A 24,430-nucleotide genomic window follows, 5' to 3' on the forward strand; every position below is an offset into this window, starting at 1 on the left:
AGAACTCCAAGAAATGATCTCAGAGGACCCATGGCCTCTGCCGCTCAGACAAGACCAGCTGCAGCAGGGGGCCTGTTCTGTTCCAAGACGTACCGCGGCATGAACGCCGGATCCTGAAGGAAAAGGGCATTCCGGAGGAAGTTATCCCTACGCTAATTAAAGCTAGGAAAGAAGTGAGCGCAAACCATTATCACCTATGGCGGAAATATGTTGCGTGCTGTGAGGCCAGGAAGGCCCCAACGGAGGAATTTCAGCTAGGTCGATTTCTGCACTTCCTACAGTCAGGGGTGACTATGGGCCTAAAATTGGGTTCCATTAAGGTCCAGATTTCGGCTCTATCGATTTTCTTCCAAAATAGAACTGGCTTCACTGCCTGAAGTTCAGACTTTTGTTAAGGGAGTGCTGCATAGTCAGCCCCCGTTTGTGCCTCCAGTGGCACCGTGGGATCTCAACGTGGGTTGGATTTCCTGAAGTCGCATTGGGTTGAGCCACTTAAATCCGTGGAGCTAAAATACCTCACGTGGAAAGTGGTCATGCTGTTGGCCTTGGCGTCGGCCAGGCGTGTATCAGAATTGGCGGCTTTATCATGCAAAAGCCCTTATCTGATTTTTTTTTATATGGATAGGGCGGAATTGAGGACTCGTTCCCAATTCCTTCCTAAGGTGGTATCAGTGTTTCATGTGAACCAACCTATTGTGGTGCCTGGGGCTACTTGGGACTTGGAGGATTCCAAGTTACTGGACGTAGTCAGGGCCCTGAAAAATATATGTTTCCAGGACGGCTGGAGTCAGGAAAACTGACTCGCTATTTATCCTATATGCACCCAACAAGCTGGGTGCTCCTGCTTCTAAGCAGACTATTGCTCGCTGGATCTGTAGCACGATTCAACTTGCACATTCTGCGGCTGGACTGCCGCACCCTAAATCTGTAAAAGCCCATTCCACGAGGAAAGGGGCTCTTCTTGGGCGGCTGCCCGAGGGGTCTCGGCTTTACAATTTTGCCGAGCTGTTACTTGGTCGGGTTCAAACACTTTTGCAAGAGTCTACAAGTTTGATACCCTGGCTGAGGAGGACCTAGAGTTTGCTCATTCGGTGCTGCAGAGTCATCCGCACTCTCCCGCCCGTTTGGGAGCTTTGGTATAATCCCCATGGTCCTTACGGAGTCCCAGCATCCACTTAGGACGTCAGAGAAAATAAGATTTTACTCACCGGTAAATCTATTTCTCGTAGTCCGTAGTGGATGCTGGGCGCCCATCCCAAGTGCGGATTGTCTGCAATACTTGTTTATAGTTATTGCCTAACTGAAGGGTTATTGTTGATCCATCTGTTGAGAGGCTCAGTTATATTTCATACTGTTAACTGGGTATAGTATCACGAGTTATACGGTGTGATTGGTGTGGCTGGTATGAGTCTTACCCGGGATTCAAAATCCTTCCTTATTGTGTCAGCTCTTCCGGGCACAGGATCCTAACTGAGGTCTGGAGGAGGGTCATAGTGGGAGGAGCCAGTGCACACCAGGTAGTCCTAAAGCTTTCTTTAGTTGTGCCCAGTCTCCTGCGGAGCCGCTATTCCCCATGGTCCTTACGGAGTCCCAGCATCCACTACGGACTACGAGAAATAGATTTACCGGTGAGTAAAATCTTATTATTAATGGAAGTGAAAAGGTATCTCTGCGCACTACCTAGTAGTGGTGATGTAGTGATATATTAAGAATAGCATTCTAGTAGTTTATTTTGAGTTTCTTCACTGTGGTGCAGAACACAGACGCCAGCTCTTGGCTGCTGTGCGAACCACCAGCCCACTCCCTGCCACTACTAAGTGATTCCACTCCCTGGCCAAGGGTGGCACCACCAGGCAGCGCCCCCTTCTCGACCAGTGCACCTGGTGAGTGCCATCCTGGCCAATGGGTAAATAACCTCCTGTCCCCAGCACATAGCCGTAGTCCCCACCCCCTCCCAGCACATAGCTGTAGTCTCCATCCCGCTCCCAGCACATACTGTAGAAGTAGTCCCCATCCCGCTCCCAGCACATAGCCGTAGTCCCCCTCCTCCTCCCAGCACATAGCCGTAATCTCCATTCCCCTCCCATCACATAGCCGTAATCTCCATTCCCCTCCCATCACATAGCCGTAGCTCCCATCCCCCTCCCAGTACATAGCCATGGTCTCCCCCCTCCCTGCATATAGTCCTCTCCGCTCCCAGCACAGAGTCCGTCCCCCCTGCATATAGGGGGTAATTCAGACCTGATCGCTCGCTAGTGTTTTTTGCAGCGTTGCGATCAGGTCAGAACTGCGCATGCGTATGCACCGCAATGCGTAGGCGCGCTGCACAGGTACAAAGCGATTCATTGCTCTGTGATGGGTTTGTGCAAAGAATCCATTCGCACGGGCGACCGCAAGGAGATTGACAGGAAGTAGGAGTTTCTGGGTGTCAAGTGACCGTTTTCTAGGAGTGGTTGAAAAAACGCAGGCACTCCCAAGCGTTTGCAGGGCGGGTGTCTGATGTCAATTCCAGTCCCGGACAGGCTGAAGTGATCGCAGCGGCTAAGTCCTGGGCTACTCAGAAACTGCACAAAATCTTTTTGTACCACTCTGCTGCACATGCGATCGCACACTTGCACAGCTAAAATACACCTTCTGGTGGGCGGCGACTATGTGAACGCAGGACTGCAAAAAACAGCTAGCGAGCGATTAGGTCAGAATTCCCCCCATAGTCCTTTCCCCTCCCTGCATATAGTCTTTCCCCTTCAAAGCACATATCAATTAATATGCCGCAGTACCTAGTGTGATGAGCTGGGCATCACCTGGGCTGGAGGATTGCACAGTAGCCAGGAACACCACACTTCGGCACCGTACCAAACTTTGTGAAGAAAGTGAAAGTAAACTACAGCTCCCAGCAACCATTGCTTCCAGGAGCTCCCGACACAAGGGCTGCTGGGAACTGTAGTTTACTTTCACATTCTTCACTAGTGCATTGTGGTGCCGAACACCGGTGCCTGTTCCTGCCTACTGTGAGATCCTCCAGCCCAGGCGATGCCACTACTAAGTGTTTCCACTCGTTGGTCGAGGGTGGCACTGCCAGCCGGCGCCCCCTCCTCGCATGGCGCCCCTGGCGAGTGCCATCCTGGCCAATAGGTAGATAAACCCCTGTGTAAGATGTATAAATAACGGGTGCTCTGCTGTTATACTGCTCTCAGCATGTCACTAGCAGCCACATCGCACAGGAATGAGGTGATCACTCTGTGCTGCTTCCTGCTTCGGTGTACTGGTTGGCACCTGGTAGTACTGGAGAGCGGAGGGAGCCTGTGCCAGCTGCCAGCATAAATGCCGTCAGGACCAGGAACAGCCCTTCTTACCAGCTTGCCTATTTGTGCTGGACGATCTCTGTGCGGGATCAGTACGTAATCCCGCTGGACGGGATCCTGACGGTCGAAATACCGAGGCCAGAATCCCGACCACACAATCCCGACAGGGGTGGCGAGCGGAACGCAGCCCCTTGCGGGCTCACTTCCCTCGCCACGCTGCAGGCACACTATTATATTCTCCCTCTATGGGTGTCGTGGACACCCACGGAGGGAGAATATGTTGGGATTGTGGCGGTCGGGATTCCGGCGTCGGTATTTCGACCACCGGGATCCCGTCCAGCGGGATTGTTGACTGCATCCCCTCTGTGCATACACTTAGCCAGCGCTCAGGAATGCCCAATACCTTCAGACTGCTCCTCTGTGTGCAGTTCAACTGCTCCACTGCATCTGACATCCCTGCTGCGTCTGACTCACACTGAGGCCCCATGTGCCTAGAATCAGCCACACTCCAGTACTGCATGTACTGTATTATAAGTTACCAAATACACGACAATACTGATGAGCAATAACATGTGAATATGTTTCACTTACAGCTTCGAAAAAGTCTTCATAATTCACTGTTGGCTCCAGAAAGTCTGTGGAGAAACAGCATCTGTATTAGAGGCACTGGGCCCAATCTCAGCAAATTTTCTGAACATAAAAACAACAAATTAGCTAAAATTGCTTATTCTTACTTTAACTTTAGCAGTGTAGTAATAAGCCACTTTGGGGGGGACACACTATTCATCAGAATGCAGCCTATCTGTTACTAAAAGCCAGTAACTCCATTGAGGCATGAGGCATATGCTTATTCCTAGGTAATAGTGAATTGATAGAATGCATTGATTGATTAGTGGGAGTTTTTTTCGAAGTGGTGATGGTGCTCATAGCAACCAATCAGATTCTACTTAACATTTATATAGCTGCTTCTAGAAGATAATAGATAGCAACCAATCAAATTCTATGGGCAACATCACCAGTTCTAAAAAAAAAAAACTCCCACCTTAGTAAATTTATCCCACTGCGTGTATTCATTTACATGAGGGAGAGCTGCTTATTAATATAAAGTTATATACTCAAACAGAACATTTGGTGACCAAATTATCAAGTATAAGGCAGCATGTTTGGCATCACGGTACAAAAATATTTTAAATTTAAACACTAGAAGAGCAGGGTCCCCATATCTGGGAGTTCCTTATTGGACCAATTTGGCAATAATCTGTTGATCAACTAGTTTTATTGTATAGTGTGTAGGAATGATTGCTTCGATCATGATATACCGGAGAAATCATGGGGGTCATTCCGAGTTGATCGCTAGCTGCTTTCGGTCGCTGCGCAGCGATGAGGCAAAAAAAGGCACTTCTGTGCATGCAGCGCAATGCGCACGTGCGTCGTACTATTACAACGAATGATGTAGTTTCACACAAGGTCTAGTGAAGCTTTTCAGTCGCACTGGTGGCCGCAGAGTGATTGACATGAAGTGGGCGTTTCTGGGTGTCAACTCACCGTTTTCAGGGAGTGTTTGAAAAAACGCAGGCGTACCAAGAAAAACGCAGGCGTGGATGGCCGAACGCAGGGCGTGTTCGTGACGTCAAAACAGGAACTGAACAGTCTGAAGTGATCGCAAGCGCTGAGTAGGTCTGAAGCTACTCTGAAACTGCACAAAATAATTTTGTAGCCGCTTTGTGATCCTTTCGTTCGCACTTCTGCTAAGCTAAAATACACTCCCAGTGGGAGGCGGCATAGCGTTTGCACGGTTGCTAAAAACTGCTAGTGAGCGATCAACTCGGAATGACCCCCCTATGTCAATTATCAGAGCGGTCGGCGAACATAGAAAGTATCCGCCTCAATCTCCCGATATCCTGCAGTGTGTGGGCATTCTTGACAGTCTGACCATATTCCCCACATTTTTGCGTGACTACCTCATCCTCCTTGTTGGCGGGCATATGCAAATTCAGTGTGGTGTGGTGGGGCAGAAAATCGTAAAAAATTAATTAAATCGCTCAGTGTGTAGCTCAGATACTGGAGCATCCGATTTGCCCCCCAAAAAATCGCCCGGTTGTCGGGGCGACAAAAAAGAAAACTGACAGTGTGTACTTAGCGTTACACCCGATCCCACCGTATGTTTCCCCAGCCCTGGCCACGCACACACCTGGACCACATACTACACATAACACAAAACACAGCAGCAGCAGCAGCACAGCCCACAGAGGAAGGGGATAGAGAACACGTGCAGAATACGCTGCCCTGTCTCTCCCTCTGATTGGCTGTGTCCAGCTGACATGGAAGCCAGCTTCTCTCATTCCCTGAAAGCAGAGGATAAATGGGGAGATTTATCAAATCTTCTAAAGAGAACAGGTGGCCCAACCAGATTCTAGCTATCAGCATTTTATAGAAAGTACTAGACAAATGACACCTAGGGGTACATTTATTAAAGTTCGATTTTTGATTTGTTTTTAAATCAACTGAAATCAAATCAAAATGACATTCTTTTTCACTCATCAAATCCCACATTTACTAAGATTTTATTTTTAAATCTATTTCGAAATAGATGAAGCTGCTGGTGTTCCTCTAATTCTGGTTTGCATACATCTCCGATGGTGGGGCACCTGTGCTGGTCAGCATACATGTCCGATAGTGGGGCACCTGTGCTGGATTGCGTACATCTCCAATGGTGGAGCTCCTATGCTGGTCAGCATACATCTCCGATAGTGGGGCACCTGTGCTGGATTGCGTACATCTCCAATGGTGGGGCTCCTATGCTGGTCAGCATACATCTCCGATAGTGGGGCAGCTGTGCTGGTTTGCATACATGTCCGATGGTGGGGCACCTGTGCTGGTTTGTGTACATGTCCGATGGTGGGGCACCTGTGCTGGTTTGCGTTCATCTCCAATGGTGGGGCACCTGTGCTGGTTTGCGTACATATCTGATGGTGGGGCTCCTGTGCTGGTTTGCGTACATATCTGATGGTGGGACTCCTGTGCTGGTTTGCGTACCTCTCCGATGGTGGGGCACCTGTGCTGGTTTGCGTACCTCTCCGATGGTGAGGCTCCTGTGCTGGTTTGCGTACCTCTCCGATGGTGGGGCACCTGTGCTGGTTTGCGTAACTCTCCGATGGGGGGCCAGCTGTGCTGGTTTGCATACATGTCCGATGGTGGGGCACCTGTGCTGGTTTGCGTACATGTCCGATGGTGGGGCACCTGTGCTGGTTTGTGTACCTCTCCGATGGTGGGGCTCCTGTGCTGGTTTGCGTACCTCTCCGATGGTGGGGCACCTGTGCTGGTTTGCGTACCTCTCCGATGGTGGGGCACCTGTGCTGGTTTGCGTACCTCTCCGAAGGTGGGGCATCTGTGTTGGTTTGCGTACATCACCGGTGGTGGGGCTCCTGTGCTGGTTTGCGTACATGTCCGATGGTGGGGCACCTGTGCTGGTTTGCGTTCATCTACGATGGTGGGGCACCTGTGCTGGTTTGCGTACATCGCCGATGGTGGGGCTCCTGTGCTGGTTTGCGTACATGTCCGATGGTGGGGCTCCTGTGCTGGTTTGCGTACATGTCCGATGGTGGGGCTCCTGTGCTGGTTTGCGTACATGTCCGATGGTGGGGCTCCTGTGCTGGTTTGTGTACATGTCCGATGGTGGGGCTCCTGTGCTGGTTTGCGTACATGTCTGATGGTGGGGCACCTGTGCAGGTTTCGTACATGTCCGCCGATGGTGGGGCTCCTGTGCTGGTTTGCGTACATGTCCGATGGTGGGGCACCTGTGCTGGTTTGCGTTCATCTCCGATGGTGGGGCACCTGTGCTGGTTTGCGTACATCTCCGATGGTGGGGCACCTGTGCTGGTTTGCGTACATGTCCGATGGTGGGGCTCCTGTGCTGGTTTGCGTACATGTCCGATGGTGGGGCTCCTGTGCTGGTTTGCGTACATGTCCGATGGTGGGGCTCCTGTGCTGGTTTGCGTACATGTCCGATGGTGGGGCACCTGTGCAGGTTTGCGTACATGTCCGATGGTGGGGCACCTGTGCAGGTTTGCGTACATGTCCGATGGTGGGGCTCCTGTGCAGGTTTGCGTACATGTCTGATGGTGGGGCACCTGTGCAGGTTTGCGTACATGTCTGATGGTGGGGCACCTGTGCAGGTTTGCGTACATGTCTGATGGTGGGGCACCTGTGCAGGTTTGCGTACATGTCCGATGGTGGGGCTCCTGTGCTGGTTTGTGTTCATCTCCGATGTCGGGGCCCCTGCGCAAGCTCAGGAACTGTTCTGTGCATGCGCAGAATGGGTCCCGCATTGTGACACAGTGCACCCTAAGCCGCAGCCTGTCACTGTCTGGGAGCTGACAATCCAAAGACGCAGAAGCTGCACTGCGCCCATATCTGAATGAGGCCCATAATTCCTACAGCCACAGAGAACCACATGTTTGGGTCCCTTTTTATTAGAGATGTGCGCAGATCCTCAAATGTTTCTTGATTTCTTTTAAAATTGATAAAAACCTGTAAAATCCTGTAATGTGGACATGTCACATAGAGCCTTACAGTATTATTACTTTCTGGCCAGTGCCAGACCATATGGCGATTGCAGCTGCGATTGTGCACGCTGAGGATGTGCAAAATTATTTGTAACCCCCAGCAGCCCTGAATAGTACAGAGATGCCCATTGCACAGGCGCAGCCACTGCGCACACATTCCCAGCATCCAGCACAGCCTTCCATAATCAGCTGCTACATTAAATCACCGGCCACAAAGCATGGCCGCCTGGATAGAGATGTCGGAGCAGCGCTGCTTGAGTACGGATTCACAGGTGCACCCAGTGCCACGCCCCATAAATGACCGCGACACGCCTGCGATTTTACCACCACTCCCCGATCAACACTCACACACGGTGCCTGACTGTCAATCACTCTGCATGAAGGTAAGCGATGTCAGCGGCATCGCTATTAAACTTTGACGCATGCGCTTAATTGCAACATCATCGGCATAGCGTCCGTCATCTCTGCAGACATCATAATGAAGGTTTAAGGAATAGAACGTTGTCTAGAAGCTAAAGTCGTCTGTCTGCTATTAGTCTATTTTGTAGTTTTATTTTGTGTTCGATATTCAATTTACATGTTAGTAAATCAGCGGATACTACATTCGTCTATGGAAAAGTACCGATGTTTTGCCGATATACGATTTTGAGTGGGATTTGGTTTTATATTCGATTTTACATTCGATTTTGTCTTTAGTAAATCTCTAATTGCAAAATCACCAAAAACCCAAAGTAGAACATTAGTAAATATACCCCCTAGAATCTGACTGGTTGCAATAGACAACATATGCACTTGTCTCATTGGTGGTCATTCCGAGTTGTTCGCTCGCTAGCTGCTTTTAGCAGCCGTGCAAACGCTAAGCCGCCGCCCTCTGGGAGTGTATTTTAGCTTAGCAGAAGTGCGAACGAAAGGATCGCAGTGCGGCTACAAAAAAAAGATTGTGCAGTTTCTGTGCAGCTCCAGACCTACTCAGCGCTTGCGATCACTTCAGATTATTTAGTTCCTGTTTTGATGTCACGAACACGCCCTGCGTTCGGCCAGCCACGCCTGCGTTTTTCCCCACACTCCCTGAAAACGGTCAGTTACCTCCCAGAAACGCCCACTTCATGTCAATCACTCTGCGGCCAGCAGTGCTACTGAAAAGCTTTGCTAGACCTTGTGTGAAACTACTTTGGCTGTGAAAGTACGTTGCGCGTGTGCATTGCGCCGCATGCGCAGAAGTGCCGCTTTTTTGCCTAAACGCTGTGCTGTGAACGAAAACAGGTAGCGATCAACTCGGAATGACCACCATTGGCAGAAGCTGGCCCGGGCAGGCTCAGCGTGTCACCTAATTTTGGTACCTGTGCCATTAGTTTATTTCTTTACAGCCGCTTATATATCGCAGCATATTCCGTTGCGCTTTACAATTGGAAACAACACTAATAGAACAAGACTGGGTGATAACAGGCAGACATAGAGGCAGGAGGGCCCTGCTCGCAAGCTTACAATATGTAGGGGAAAGTTGAGATCTCTGTACTAAATTACTATGATTTTATTTATTTTTTAACTATCTCAATGCTGTAAATCTTTTAAGTTAAACAAATCTGTAAAACTGCTGGAGGAAAAACATGGTCACCCTGTACAACACAGTCTTCCTGGCGAGGGTCTCTGTACTTACCACTGCAGTCTAGTTTTGCTCGAGATCTGGTTTCTGGCACCTCGGTTCCGTTGTTGTAGACACACCAGCAGTATCCAGTGCCTCTCCAGCACTGCATGGGAGTGTATTCCCCATCCTCATCACACTGCGGAACGTAGGCACCGAGCTTCACTGGGGAACTGGCCTTTTCCTGGCAGGGGGTCAGCACTGGGGCACCTTAGGCACAAACCCATATAAGTGAACAGAATTCTGACATGTTCTAAGGCACACAATAACACACATTATACAGACTCATGTATTAAACAATTTCATTTTGGCATTGCTTGGAAATGGAATAGTCTCCCGCAGATAATTAAAATGAACGTGCTACTCACGGACAGTAAATACCAGCAATATACTGTAGATCACAGGCAGGCACTTGGTCATATAGGAGAATGTACTATATGGGAGTTGATGGTGACGGTGTCAGTGTCCCGTGTTCTATTTAAGATGGGATGTTGCCCATAGCAACCAATCAGATTTCAGGTATTATCTTCTATAAGGTTCTAGATAAATGAAAAGTAGAATCTGATTGGTTGCTATGGGCAACATCCCATCTTAAATAGAACTCCCATCTTAGTAAATTTACCCCTTAATGTTGCTGCATTAGTCACTCCTTTATAACGTGCTGTTATATGTCGGCGAGCGTCTGCTTGTGATGGAATAAAAGGCTTTTACTAATCGCCATGTACGGCCTATCACTTGGATGGACTGGAGATAAGTGCATTAACATTTCATTGATGCAAGATCTCGCCTTCTATACATTTAACCTGGTTTTTAAGTTTGGTGCAGTTATACTTTTGTGTATAATGACAATTATTTACTGAAGAGAATATAATGTATTAAAATAGCTATAAGTGAAAGAATATTGCATTTTGTCATTAGTTACTGTAACCTCAAGTATAGCAAAATATTTATTGTATTTAGTTATTTATATATATATATATATATATATATATATAAAATGCTATTCTGTTCAATTGCAACTAATATGGTGCAGTGCCCTTTATAACCTACAGGTGGCAACTATTAACTGCATTTTACATCTGTATATCAAGAGCATTCTACAGTAATGTTTACAAACCAGAGTGCTGCCACCTTTAGGCCATAAAAATGTACTGCACCCGTTAAAACAACATTGTGCTTCTCCGAAGTATTTACAACACCTTTCTGTAAACAGGCTGCGGTGACACGATAGATAAGATGTAGAGAATATATTCACCACTTGGTGTTTCATCATTAATATTGAACAATGAGTCTGCTGAGTGACTGCTACTGCCAAAAACCAAATGTCCGCTTCTCGCAAGCTGAGCTGGTGGAAGGTTTCTTTCCGGTGATGTCAATAAGCCACTGTCTCCTGGGGAAAAAATGGCTATAAGCAGCAGGTATCCCAAGTATTACAGCTTATCAGCAGAGCTTCTATATCATCTTGCCAACAAACGGACAGTTTGTCTGGGAGCATCAAAGCAGAGAGCGCTACCAATGTAAAAATGAAACGATTCTGCAAATGGTAAATATATTCATTCATACATCATAATCTATGTTGTAAAAGGAAAAAATAAATACATGTAAAATGTAGGAAGTGGAGGCGGCCATTTTGAAGGATGTACAAATATTCAGAAGAATGCATCTATCAGTGCAGTGGGAAGAAGTGACATCACTGGGGCATGTTGTAACTAATATTCATGAAACTCTGGCTCACCATAGCAAGGGTGCTGAGAGGGGATGCGGGTACAAAGCAACTGGGTGTGGTAATCTCTTTTGGCCTAGTTCTGCCAGGGAGACATGGCACCAAGAGGCGCAGGGTCTACATAAACATGACAGGATGTAGCCATACTCCTACATGTCGCAGAGCCACATCTGCAAAAATACAGGAGCCAGATTTATTTATTTTTTGGGTTCCCCTGACTACAGATGATCTTCAATTCTCCAACAAAATGGCTGCCTCCAATGTGTATGTGCAGCACTTATTTTTTACTTCCACGCGTTGCACCAAGCCAAGCCAGCGGGAAGCATGAATGTATGGACGTGGTACCTGTGGCAACAGCTTTGTTTACTGAGGGTGTCCCTGGTGTCTTGGTGTTCTGCACTAAATAAAACAGATACCACTGCTGCATCCATGAGTCAAATGCCTGAAAGAGAAAAGAGGAGAAGTGAGAGGGTAAATTTCATTTGTACTGCCATCTTTGTGTAGTCTTTGGGGAAGGTTTCTCTGCCCTGTGGTGCCTATTTGTGGTGGGGTAAGAGGGTAATCATTTTAAGACAGAGCAGGTGGCTTTATCTTGATTGGGCCTGTCACACCCACACGTCACACTCACTCATGTGAGCCTTGCTGTGACACCCTCTCCTACACTCAGTGCCACACAGTTACACGTCTACACCTTCCATAATGCCTCATCTTCGTGTGGAGAAACAGGAGAGCGGACTGCTGCCGTCCACGGCCTGGAAGATGTATTGTTTAAGGAGAGGAAGAAAGTAAATAGAACCAAGAATGTCATTGCCTGATGATCATCGCAACCAAACAACCAAAATATGCAGAGGCTGTGGGACACATAGAGACCCTAGATAATCAGGGTCGACAGTGAGGATGTCAACAGTACTATTTTACACTAACCACAGCCTAATCCCAATGCTCACATGTTCATAATGGATGCAAGCATGTCAACATATTAAATATCTCGACATTTTGTCATTGTGAACATGTTGAATTAAGACATTCTGAACCTGACGACATCACAGTGTCAACAGTCTGAATATTAATGTAGTAACTACATTCTGATAATCACGCTATAAATCAAATGTTTGCTAAGTATTATGGGAGTTTATGGTTTGGAACGTCACCCTTTGCAGATCGGGGGCATAGGTTGCAGATGACAGAGGGAGGTGATTAATATCACACGCTGACATCAGGGTTCTGAGGAAGACATGTAAGTCTGGCCACACCACATTCGGCTTGATCTTAGTAATGCATTAAACCAGGGATGGGGAACCTTCGGTCCTCCAGCTGTTGTTGAACTACACATACCAGCATGCCTTGCTACAGTTTTGCTATTTGGCCATGCTAAAACTGTTGCAAGGCATGCTGGGATGTGTAGTTCAACAGCAGCTGGAGGGCTGAAGGTTCCCCATCCCTGCATTAAACCAACCACTCAGTTCCAGGTTTTTAACAAGGATCCGGCATATATTTGGCCAACCACCATCCATTCCTGATTTCCCGGTGAGTTTAGATGATTTTCTTTGCCTACACATACGATTCTATTATTTAAGCCTCTCCTGCTTATTTTAAACTGCAAATGAAAGACTTACAAATACATATGTACAAACACTGACCATCCATTCTTCCTCGCCCAAAGTCTTCCTCAGTTTTCTCAGGTTGTCCAGGATAGTGCCATTGAAGGACGGATACTTCCTCAAGGGGTTACCCATCTGTAGACAATAAGGGTGCATAAAAGGTACACTGTGTTGGAGAACGGAACAGCAAAGCCGTGAGCTCCCTGAAAGCACTTAGGGGGAGATGTGTCAAGCCTTCTAATTAGTGGACAAGTTGCCCATAGTAACCAATCAGCTTCCACCTATCATTTTATAGAATGTACTTGATAAATGCTAGCTAGAAGCTGATTGGTTGGCATGAGCAATTTCTCAACTTGTCCACTAATCCACTCTACAGAAGGTTCGATACATCTCCCCCAAAGTAGGGAATTTATATAAACGCTTCCTAAAATGCAGGAGCTAGTGACGGAGGCAGACATTTTTGAAGGGGTAAGTGATAAATATAAAAAATAATAATAAAAAAGTGAATAATCGGACATCCAGCTGTAAATGTACAAGGGGGCGGTTGAATTGGTTTTGGGCACCAGTTTGCAATGGGCACCGGGCAGAGAAATTCCACTGCTGCTCGGGTGCTGGGGGTGCCCACATTTCTGCTTGCAGCCTCCTGAGGTGGTGAGCAGAAATGTGCAAAGAGTTTGTGGTTTGAGCTCCCTAAACAGGACTTTAGACGGGTTTAGCCGCTTTTACTCTGTCGGGCACCCATTAATTATTGCCGGCTAAAAACAATTGAATTGCATCCAAAATTTGTGATGTCTTCCTTTTTAGTAAATATAATACTGATTAATGTGTCAGTATTTGCCTTTTATAGCATACACTGTGTGCATATAGTAGCTTGTGAAAGGGATGGTGAGCGCCAGCGGTGGAGCAGTGTATAGCCAGGCACAGAGCAACAGCGGAACAGTGATGAAGCTTTAGCCTCTCAGATCCCCTGTTCTGCTCTCGTCCATAGATGGTGGATACTGCCCAAGCACGGGTGAGATGAGGCTCTCCGCTCTGGTGGGAGTCTCAGACAGCGATCCGTTGCATCAGGCAGAAACCGGGGCCTCATAGAGAGCGACATGGCATTGCTGGGCACCCCTCACATTAGGACCCTGAAGCGGCTGTTTTCCCTTGCACTAATGATAAGTCCACCACTAGCATGAACCCCATACATAGTACACTCACCAGGAGACTGTATTTCGCTGCGTCTTCTATATGGTTGCTGGCCCTCGCAGCGTACTCCAGGTTCTACAGATGCAAAAGATTAAATGTTTGCTTATAAATGATACGCATTGACACACAGCTATGTCTGTATCATTCTTTTATAGATTGTACACTTGTGAGCAGGTCCCTCCTACCTCTCAGTGGGCGGGATGTACTATAAGACATCGCCGCCCCTCGCCAACTACCGCAGCGATACTAATCGCCTATGTACTAACATATGCGATTAGTATGGCAATGCGGTATAGGAGGCCCCCCGCGATCATGTCTGTGGTGGTCTGCGGGGGTCAGCGGAGGTCTCCGTCACCTCCCAGACCCGGGAGGTGACGTGCGCAGGGAGTCCCCGGGCTCCTCCTCCTCCTCCCCCCTGCAGCCGGAAGGAGATAAGGCTGTGCTGCGGGAGAGAAGGAGGAGGGGGGCCGCACCAGCAGCCTCTCAGGTACGCCGGGGAAAAGGGGGGGTCGTCGTGAGCGGTGCGGGGGGCGGCAGGATCCGGCGGCGACGGTAAGAGTCCCATAGGCTTCTATAGGGTATCGCCATAAAAAGATGGTGATACCCTATGGGGCGAAAACGCGGCGGTCGGGGGTTAGTACATATGAAAATGCGGTAAAACGGGGGTTTTACCGCATTTTCCCTTTAGTAAAACCCGCCCACTGAGTATGTCTGTTAATACTTTTTCTTTTTATTAATGCATTAGTTCCTAATTGTAAAGCGCTACGGATTATGCCTGCACTGTATAAAAAATACATATAAATATCAAATAAATCAGAAGATCAAAACGAGATTTTGTACCTGGGATGAAAACTGTTTCACATGTACACACGTATGCTCTTGGACACCAGACTATGTAGAGTTAAATAAACAGGTTTCCCTCTATAGTGGAAGGATTGTGGTGGGACATGTTCCATTACAGACCTCATACTACTAGCAGGGAGTTATGATTGTAAAAAGTGCTTTGTATATTTAAATACGTTTTGCCACCAAAGTTTCCGTATGAGGACTGTTAATGAGAACTTGCAGTCACGCTTACCCGCATGGTGTGTGTGTCGTCATCAGAAAGTAAGGGCATGCTAAAAGCCACCAATGGCATCTTGCGTTTGTTTTTGTCAGGTGCTGTAGGTGGACAAAACACAGATATGAGAACAAGTCTGTGGCAAAAACAACACCTCTTGCAATGCAATTTCACTCACTCTGTCTGATAGGGCTAGATACGTCATCGCTTGGAGAGTGATAAAATGGTGAGAGAAAGAGTACGCACCAATCACCTCCTGCCTGTAACATGGCAGTTAGAAGCTGATTGGCTTGCACTTTTTCTCTCTCTAATTTATACCTCTCTAAGCGGTGATGCCTCTAGCCCTTAGTCTTAATGGGGTGTGCACCCTCCTGCATCCTGTACACTTCTTTAGTGAAGTGAATGTGACAATGATGTTGCGTTTTACTGTGAAACGCGTCGTTGTGGCACCAATTTCAGCTGAAAGGGCGATTTATAAAACCACTCCTCCCACATTTGCATCTGGAACCCCACTCTCCAGGATCTTCCAGAGGGGAGTCCCACACAGTCGGAAACAACAGTTATCAGATTGACTTGTAAAAATCTCAATGGATTAAACATGCCCTCTAACGTGTTGCCCTACTTCCCTTCTTCTCCCTCACCCCTTTATACTCACATGGGGTTATTCAGGTTTGTTAGCAAACCAAAAAAGCACACTAATGGGCAAAACCATGCTACACTGCAGGTGGGGCAGAAATAACATGTGCAGAGAGAGTTATATTTGGGTGGGTTATATTGTTTCTGTGCAGGGTAAATACTGGCTGCTTTATTTTTACACTGCAATTTAGATTTCAGTTTAAACACACCCCACCCAAATCTAACTCTCTCTGCACATGTTACATCTGCCCCACCTGCAGTGCAGCATGGTTTTGCACATTAGTGTGCTTTTTTTGGTTTGCTAACAAACCTGAATAGGGCCCATTGTTTGCTAGTTTTATACTTAGCCTACAATAGTGCAATTTTCACGCAGGTAATGTGGTTTGACACACGAGAAAATAATAATATTTCATAAAATGATATTCTGGCTGGCATGAAAGCTACAGTAGGAGTGCAGACCAGTAAAACCTAATAATGTCACTATGACACCTAGTGGCCTATTTCAGAATTACTCCTGCAACGTTACTTTGCTGTATTTCCACATGCATTATAATTACAACTTGTATAAAAACATTGGACAATTTATTTTTTAATCCAACACATTTTATAAGTGCAGTGTATTACTAGTTTTGTGACATATTCTGTTTAAAGATCTAAAAATAAAACCTAAAAATTTCACATAATTTAAAAAATATACTACAATGCTGAATACATCAGTAACATATCAAAGTTTCCTTTTATAGGATCAGTAAAATAGTCTTTCAGAATATCAACGTGCAGGCTTGGTTAATGTGTGGCTTTCCAGCTGCTGTAGAACTACAGTGGTATGCTTGGACTTGTAGTGCCACAAAAGTTACCGAACAACATGCTGTCTGCCTTAGCCTACATGATTCAGGCAACCATTTGTTGGCGATTGGGATATCTTATAGGGGGGAGATGTATGAAAATGTTTTTAAGGAGAAAAAATTTAGATGTTGCCCACAGCAAACAATCCGGTTCTGTTTATATATCTAGCACAATTTATAAAATTGGAAAACTGATTGGTTGCCTTGGGAAACGTTTCCACTGTTTTCTCTCCAGGAGGTTTTCATACATCTCCCCCACAGTATTAAACCTACCAGGCATATCATTAAATACAAATGAATTTATACTGATCGGCTATACATGTGACAATGAGGCGACTGTCTTTATCATGTGACAGCTGTAATGTAATATCACTGATGTTTTGCACACATGTAAAATGTCCAGCTAACTAGTCCAAAACAAAATGTGTCCCTGGGGCCCTGATGACCCACGTCCTGTCTCTGGTCACCCCTGAGCAGGGCAGCCATCAGGGGGGGACTGTGGGGACTAGTGTCCCGGGCCCTTACAGAAAGGGGGGCCCACCCCTTGCTCCTAGCGCCAATACCTGTAGAGCTGCACCAGTCTGTGAATCAGCAGCAGGCTGATGCGCAGAGAGGACTTCTTACAACAAGCCATATCTGCGCATCAGCTCTCTGTAATCCGTTCCTGTAGATCCGCAGCACTCCACTTATATGTAACATCACAATGAATGACATCACATCAGGGCCGTAACTACGTGTGTGCCAGGTGTGCCTTGCACACAGCACAGTCGCCCTGAGGGCGCAACAGGCCACATCCCCGTTCCAGCTGCATTATAATGAGTCAAACTGTCTCATTACAAGCCGCCTGAGCGAGGAGATGAGGAGGGAGGGGGACTCTGGAGCAGAAACGCACTGTAATTGGTGGTGGCGCCGCTGCAGCTGTCCCTCTCCTTCCACATAGGCTGGCCGCCACCACTGTAAATGCTAGGATGCACAGCGGCGGCGGCCAGCCTATGTGGAAGGAGAGGGACAGCTGCAGCGGCGCCACCACCGGTTACTGCGGCTTCCTCCTCCCCCTATTCCCCTGCCCGATGTCTGCCAGCAGCTGCACCGAGGAGTCTGTCTGCCTGAGCCAGCGGGGAGAGAGTAAGTATCTATATATCTGTCTGTCTGTCTGTCTGTCTACCTATCTATTCTGTCTACCTATCTATCTACCTATCTGTCTATTTATCCAGGGCCATAACTAGGTGGCAGACAACACATATGCCTGTTTTAATGTGCAAAAGGTGGACTCTGTCTGCTGTAATGTGTAAAAAGGGGGACACTGTCTGCCGTAATGTGTAAAAAGTGGGACTGTGACGTAATGTGTAAAAAGGGGACTCTGTCTGCTGTAATGTGTAAAAAGGGGGACTGTCTGCCGTAATGTGTAAAAAGGGGGACGCTGTCTGCCGTAATGTGTAAAAAGGGGACGCTGTCTGCCGTAATGTGTAAAAAGGGGACTCTACCTTCCATAATGTGTAAAAGGGGCTCTACTTGGTGTAGTAGCGCTACTGTCCGGTGTAATTTGAATTATGGAGACTACTGTGCACCGTAATAGGAATTGGTATTATTTTGTGGCCACACCCCTTCCCCATGAAGCCATGCCCCTATATTTTTGACGCGCACCTACGGCGTGCACTGCCCCTATTTTACATAAGGGGGGCGCCGATGCCGTTTCTTGCACACAGCGCTAAAATGTCTAGTTACAGCACTGCATCACATAAGGGTGGAGCAGTGCAGCAGGATATATGTTTTGAGAGGGAGGGACCCTGTGTATTTTGTGAGTCCTGGGCCCTACAATTTCTGATGGCAGCCATGCCTCTGAGGTTGTGTAAACAGCAAGATAATTGGCGTGTGGAATTGATTGTGGCCATTGGCTATACTGGGAACTCCCCCATTGTCCCCAAATGCATGCAATCTACATTCCTTTGCTTCTGCAATCTGGCAGCTTCATAAATGCCGCTTGGCGGCTCTGCCTGTCACTAATGGTTGCTACTGACGTGAGCCAGGAAGATTCTTTATCATTGCATCCAACTTCATCTTGTTCGTAGTTTCAAGCAGCGTAGAGATCTTGGACTGCTGCTGAGTGACGAAGTAGACGGTCACAGCTTGACCCACGATGAGAATTCCAACGAAGACGGATAGGGCGGTCACCAAGCTTCGTTTGTTACAGGTCCTTATGGTGGGAATGAGACAACAAGATATACCATTTATATCAGACAAGTGCCACAGAAAAGTGTCTGAGTGGGACATGTACTAAGCAGTGATAAAAGTGAAGTGAGCAAGTGAAGAAGTTGCCCATGGCAACCAATCAGCTGCTCGTGTAATGTAAATTATAAATGTTATGTCAATGCTGATTGGTTGCCATGGGCAACTTCTCCACCGGCTCCCTTCTCCATTTTTATCACTGCTTAGTACATGTCCCCCGAATCTCTTATACATGCACATTATTACTGAAATAATACAATACTATGCAGATAAGTCTAAAGGGGAGATGTATCAAGACATGGAGAGAGATGAAATTATATAAATTACTGCTGGTTTTTTACAAGCAACAACCTTTCGCTGATAAATAGGGAATATTACCTCAGAATATAAACACAACATACATTAATAGACTGTAACTCGTAGTCCATATCTAGCAGGTAATCAAGAAATGAAAGCCTGCTCGCTAGGACAGTTATTGAAGGATAATTTAATTGTCTCTAAAATATGGAATATTTGGAATATGGAATATTCCTAAAATACACAGCTGCAAACTTAAAATTTGTCAGCACTATTGCTCCAATACAGTAACAACCATCTTATGGTACTGTATTATTAATGCAATATGAAATTATGCAGAAATGTAATTTAAAAAAAAAATCTAAAACATTTAATTGCCCTTTACAATTTTTTATTGTCAATTGTTTCTCCTCTTTGTTGGTCTAATTGGAAAAAACTGTAATTTTAATGCTGAGACAGTGTATGTAATGAAAACTGTATGCAATAAGAATTCTCAGGAGTAAGTGCTACCCGGCAACTGCTGATGTCACAGCACCGTTAGCCTATCAGAAGACTGCTACGGTTAGCAGTTCAGAATTTCACTTAGGATGCTGTTTGACTTTGGTAATAATATTTTATAGTGACCACTGACAGTCTATGAGAGAATATGCTACATGTATAAATAACTACATAAATTACTGTCAAATAATTTAAATATATAAAAACTGGATTTGTCAGTTCGTAATTTCTTTATAACCCAAACCACAAGTCTCTGAAATACAAAGATGAAACCGTTCGAGCATCTCTCTCCCTAGCAACTGATGACAAGACACATTCTTAGACATTTCATTTGTTAGTTAAGCAATTAACACGCCCAAGTTTTTGTTTTTTTGTTTGCATATTGGGCTTAATAAACATGCAACCTTGAAATATGTTAGTAAGACCAATTTTATTTTATTTTTTAATCTATTTAGACTATTTATGAAATATTTTATTTTACTAGATTATACATTGTATTGATTACTTGATTATGTAACCCATATGATATCTTCACACATATCACTACAATCTTTTTAGTCATATATTCCTATATGACAGATAGATAGATAGATAGATAGATAGATAGATAGATGGATGCATACTGCATTTATGTATATACACACGCGCACACACATACTACAGTATATATGCTTCCCAAACGCCACTCCATAGACCGGTGGTGGCTTCTTACAATCTTTATTTAGCTCACAAACTCCTAATTATAATAGAAATGGGTAATGTACTTGGACACCAGGTAACTTATTTATTATAACACACTGAGGGGTAAATTTACTAAGGTGGGAGTTTTTTTTAGAACTGGTGATGTTGCCTATAGCAACCAATCAGATTCTATCTATTATCTTTAAGAAGCAGCTTGATAAATGTTAAGTAGAATCTGATTGGTTGCTATGGGCAACATCACTAGTTCTAAAAAAAACTCCCACCTTAGTAAATTTACCCCTGAGCCGTACAAAGTCTTTGCTTACTGTTCATATATTTTGATCCACTTAAGCACTACGGATATTAACTAAAACTAATTTTGGCAAATTGAGATAACTTTGTTGTGCTGAAGCAATCCCCCTCTAATTAATCACAATGCAGCCCAGCAGTGTATCATGTTCCATGCAGCCGGCGTCGCTACCCTGGAAGCTTATGAAATCGCACACCTTGAAACGAGATGTTTGTTCTTAACACAATATCTTTTTGTGGTAACACTCAGCCCCGAGACACTCAGACGGCTGGCTGCACTGTCAGAACTGTTCGGCCGCCACGTCGCGATTTTCTGCTATTTATCACGTCTCATCAAGGCAGTGTTGATTGGAAACCTCGGAGTAGATTTACTAAAGCTTCTAAAAATGAACAGTGGTGGATGTGCCCATAGCAACCAATCACATTCTACCTATTATTTCTCAGTGGTCCTATAAAATGATAGACAGGAACTGATTGGTTGCTATAGGCAACACCACCCAAGGCTGTAACTAGTGGTGTGCAGTCAGTGTTGTCGTGCAGGGGCCTGGGGGAGGCACCCCTGCTGCGACAGCACCTGCATGTGGCTTGCAGGGAGCCTGGTATGGCACGGCACCCTGCAGCCAGTAGCACTACTGCAAAGCCACCCACAGATTTCAAGGGACGCTACAGGTAGGCACCCTGCAGAGCTACTTGAAGCTTCCCTAGCATTGCTGTACTTCACAGAGCTGTCAGCCCCACCCCCTAGGTGTGACATCAAGACATTGCGGAATTAAGGGGAGGGGCCAACACAGACGCACTGGCTCCCTGTTACAGCGCTGACGCCGCCACTTGTCATTTTTGGAAGCTATTGTAAATGTACCCCCTGATGTTAACGACCCTGTTCCTTTCCTATATAGTTTTCTGGATTCCTATATTCCTAAATATAAATATAAGTGCAGCGGTTACATAGAGCATCAGACACTGGAGAACAGCATTATACAATCCTCTTGGACTAATTCTAATTCATACTCATCTACTCTCCCGGAACGTCCACGAGACTCCTGTATTTTGGGGATCTCTCATGCGAGAGTAGATCCTGGATCCACCCGCTTGCCCAGAGAAGCCTCCTTCTTCCCGACCGCCTCTGCAGGAAAGTGGGTGGGGCAGGGCCATGATCACACAGTTTGTAGTGTCCCATGGCCCCACCTCCTGCTGTAAAAGGCTACATATTTTGTAGTAGGGACAAGGCCGTGATGCCGCGGTTCATGGCACTACCCGCCCCCACAGTCACCCAAGGGAGCACCCACTCCTCTAGGGAAGATGAGTCTCACAATGTCGGCAACTATGTTATAATTTTGAGTGCCGGGATCCCGGGGTCGGTATGCTGACTACCGGGTTGCCCAGCTCCGGTCTCCCATGTAGCCTATAGGTGGGTTAATGCATACCCTCCAGCTGTACCTTTTTAGCAGGTACTGTACCTTTTTTTATGGTCTGTACCGATTTTTGTCTCCCCAAACTTCCATTGAAAGTATAGGAAAAGGGGAGTGGCCACGGCCCCTTTACCCATGGCCACGCCTCTTTTCCTAATTTGTACCGATTTTTATGTGTAAAATGTTGGAGGGTGTGTTACTGTAAGGTCTGAATGGCTTGCATCAGTTATCATCTAGAACCAAATTGAATTTGGGTTTCTGTAAACCCGTAAAAGGAAACTCTACAACCTAAGGGGCAAGTAAAATATCCAGATCGGTAAACGGTAACTATATACATGCCTGTGTCACCATTAATCCCTTTTATGGAGACAATAGATCAAATAGGAATTTGTTTATATCCTTATGCTCCACCATTTACACAAAACTTTTACATACCAGACCCAAGCGTTTTATTCCAGCATATGTCACTTTTTTTTTTGCCATTGGAAATATGCACCAGTTGGGTTCATCCCCACCCATCCCCCATCCCTGGTGTGCAGACGTGTACAATTTTAATTTGGCATCATGGACCCAGCTGATACAAATAGCACAAATTGCCCAGATATACAAGTACCACAAAATACAGGTTTTGCAGTCCGAGAAACAAAATGCGCAGAAGTCATGGCAGCCTGAAAACCGCTTTAAGGGGATGGTAAATACAGATGGGTCCACGGTTATCTTGGCTAGTTTGCTGCGCCTAGGCACAACATGGTTTATTAACATAAACCCTTCATCTATTGTTCTCAGCTGCAATTCTATACAGAGAACAATACAGCAGGGGATTAAGTAATTACAGCAGGGGATTAAGTCCGACTGCCCAGTCTCAGTTAATCCTATTAAAGGTCAAGATAAACATGGACCCATCTGTATGTCTACAGGCTCCAACTTGCATATTTATACATCATCTGCGTATTACCACTAATATAGGTTACATTTGGAAACTCCCACCAAGACCGACTGACTTCTAGTTATAGCACCCTTATATCCCCAACCTTATACCCCCAACCCTTATACCCCCAACCCTTATACCCCAACCCTTATACCCCCAACCCTTATACCCCCAACCCTTATACCCCCAACCTTATACCCCAACCCTTATACCCCCAACCCATTTTCTTATCCTTTTTTTTTTTTTATTCTTTATTTGTACGTGGTTAAACATAATAGGGAAACATTACATGAACACATGGGACAGGTGCCATAAGATCCAACGTCCAGCAGAAACCACAGATTTTAAAATAAACAGCGAGATTAATCAAAAAAGAAAGAACAATAACAATCAAGTATGAGATTCGGGGGGTGGGGGGGAGAAGGGAAAGGGGGACAGGGGGAAAACCACGGTATAATCTATTTACAGTACATATCCTGGAAATAGTAAGATCGGGAGAAAGAGGGAGAGGGAGGTCAAGACGAGAGAAGAATCCTTTTTTTTTTTAATCCCCTTTTGAGATGTGTTTTTCTTACGTACACTTGAGCATTTTGATGTATCTTGCGTAAGGTCTAAGTAATATGGAGTATGCAACAAAAGTGTGATACCTAATCAGTAACCCTGGAATATTCATAATATTAATATAATACCTGCTTAGTAACTGCACCTCTGCGTCACACATGAACAGAACAGAACGAGAAAATGAGCTATTCTACATTCTATTTACTTTCATAATGTAATATTATGTTTTATCCTATTATTATATCCTAACCTTACACACGGTTTTGTACTTTTTCTGTTTTGCTATATTTTGGTTAGTATTTTGTCCTAAGCTTTTGGTGTGGCGGAATAGCTAATGCATAGTTAATAATAGTTTCTAAAAGTGTGAAATGTTTATACCTGGCATTTCCATTCCCAACTTCGACCACACTCTCCCCGGACATCCCGTTCGGAACCAAGTTTTGGGTCTCTTCAGCCATCTTCTGATCTGGGGCTTTGGACACCTGAGTTATTGCAGTTATTGTATCACTGAGCTGGGACTAAGTGAGGCAGCTCTGCAGAAACAGTCCTTATAGAGAGTACATACGAAGGGAAAGTAATATAATGTATCACTCACAGCACAGGAGGACTGGAAATACCCTGAACAGTACAAAGCTTGGCTTGGCTAAAATGAGATTGTGAATTTCCTATTGGCTGTTACACTGCATCACTTGTTGTCAAGTAGACGTACTCTGTAGGTGAGCCTTCTTCCCAAAGCTGTATTACTGTGTACCATTATACAGTCAAGAGATACAGGGTGTAATAAGGAGAACACTGCATTGTAATACTGCAGAACTAAGCAGACTTATATTTTCATATATGCAACATATACCATTCATTTCTCACCCCACTTTCATCCGCATATTTATCTTCTTTGTATATGCATACTGTAAAAATCTGATATATATGGAAAATATTAGTATATTGCACTGTACAAT

At 45.7% G+C, this 24,430-nt stretch overlaps 1 protein-coding gene across 3 annotated transcripts in view; it reads right to left on the reverse strand.

Moving 5' to 3' along the window:
• The window catches only part of CD74 (CD74 molecule), a 38,873-nt gene extending 14,788 nt beyond the window's left edge, over positions 1 to 24,085 (reverse strand). Inside the window, exons 1-9 of one of the 3 annotated variants that reach the window (XM_063928649.1) lie at positions 23,853 to 24,085; positions 18,584 to 18,759; positions 15,103 to 15,185; positions 14,037 to 14,099; positions 12,873 to 12,968; positions 11,578 to 11,674; positions 10,765 to 10,899; positions 9,525 to 9,719; positions 3,894 to 3,937 (exon numbers count right to left, since the gene is read on the reverse strand). In XM_063928649.1, coding sequence (XP_063784719.1) covers positions 3,894 to 3,937; positions 9,525 to 9,719; positions 10,765 to 10,899; positions 11,578 to 11,674; positions 12,873 to 12,968; positions 14,037 to 14,099; positions 15,103 to 15,185; positions 18,584 to 18,759; positions 23,853 to 23,932 — 969 coding nt within the window. In that variant the 5' untranslated portion in view covers positions 23,933 to 24,085. The remainder of the gene's footprint in view (positions 1 to 3,893; positions 3,938 to 9,524; positions 9,720 to 10,764; positions 10,900 to 11,577; positions 11,675 to 12,872; positions 12,969 to 14,036; positions 14,100 to 15,102; positions 15,186 to 18,583; positions 18,760 to 23,852) is intronic. The other 2 variants (XM_063928648.1, XM_063928650.1) reach the window with 2 other exon arrangements.
• Positions 24,086 to 24,430: the final 345 nt, after the last annotated feature.

The sequence above is a fragment of the Pseudophryne corroboree genome, chromosome 6, assembly GCF_028390025.1.
Source record: "Pseudophryne corroboree isolate aPseCor3 chromosome 6, aPseCor3.hap2, whole genome shotgun sequence".
Lineage (NCBI taxonomy): Eukaryota > Metazoa > Chordata > Amphibia > Anura > Myobatrachidae > Pseudophryne > Pseudophryne corroboree.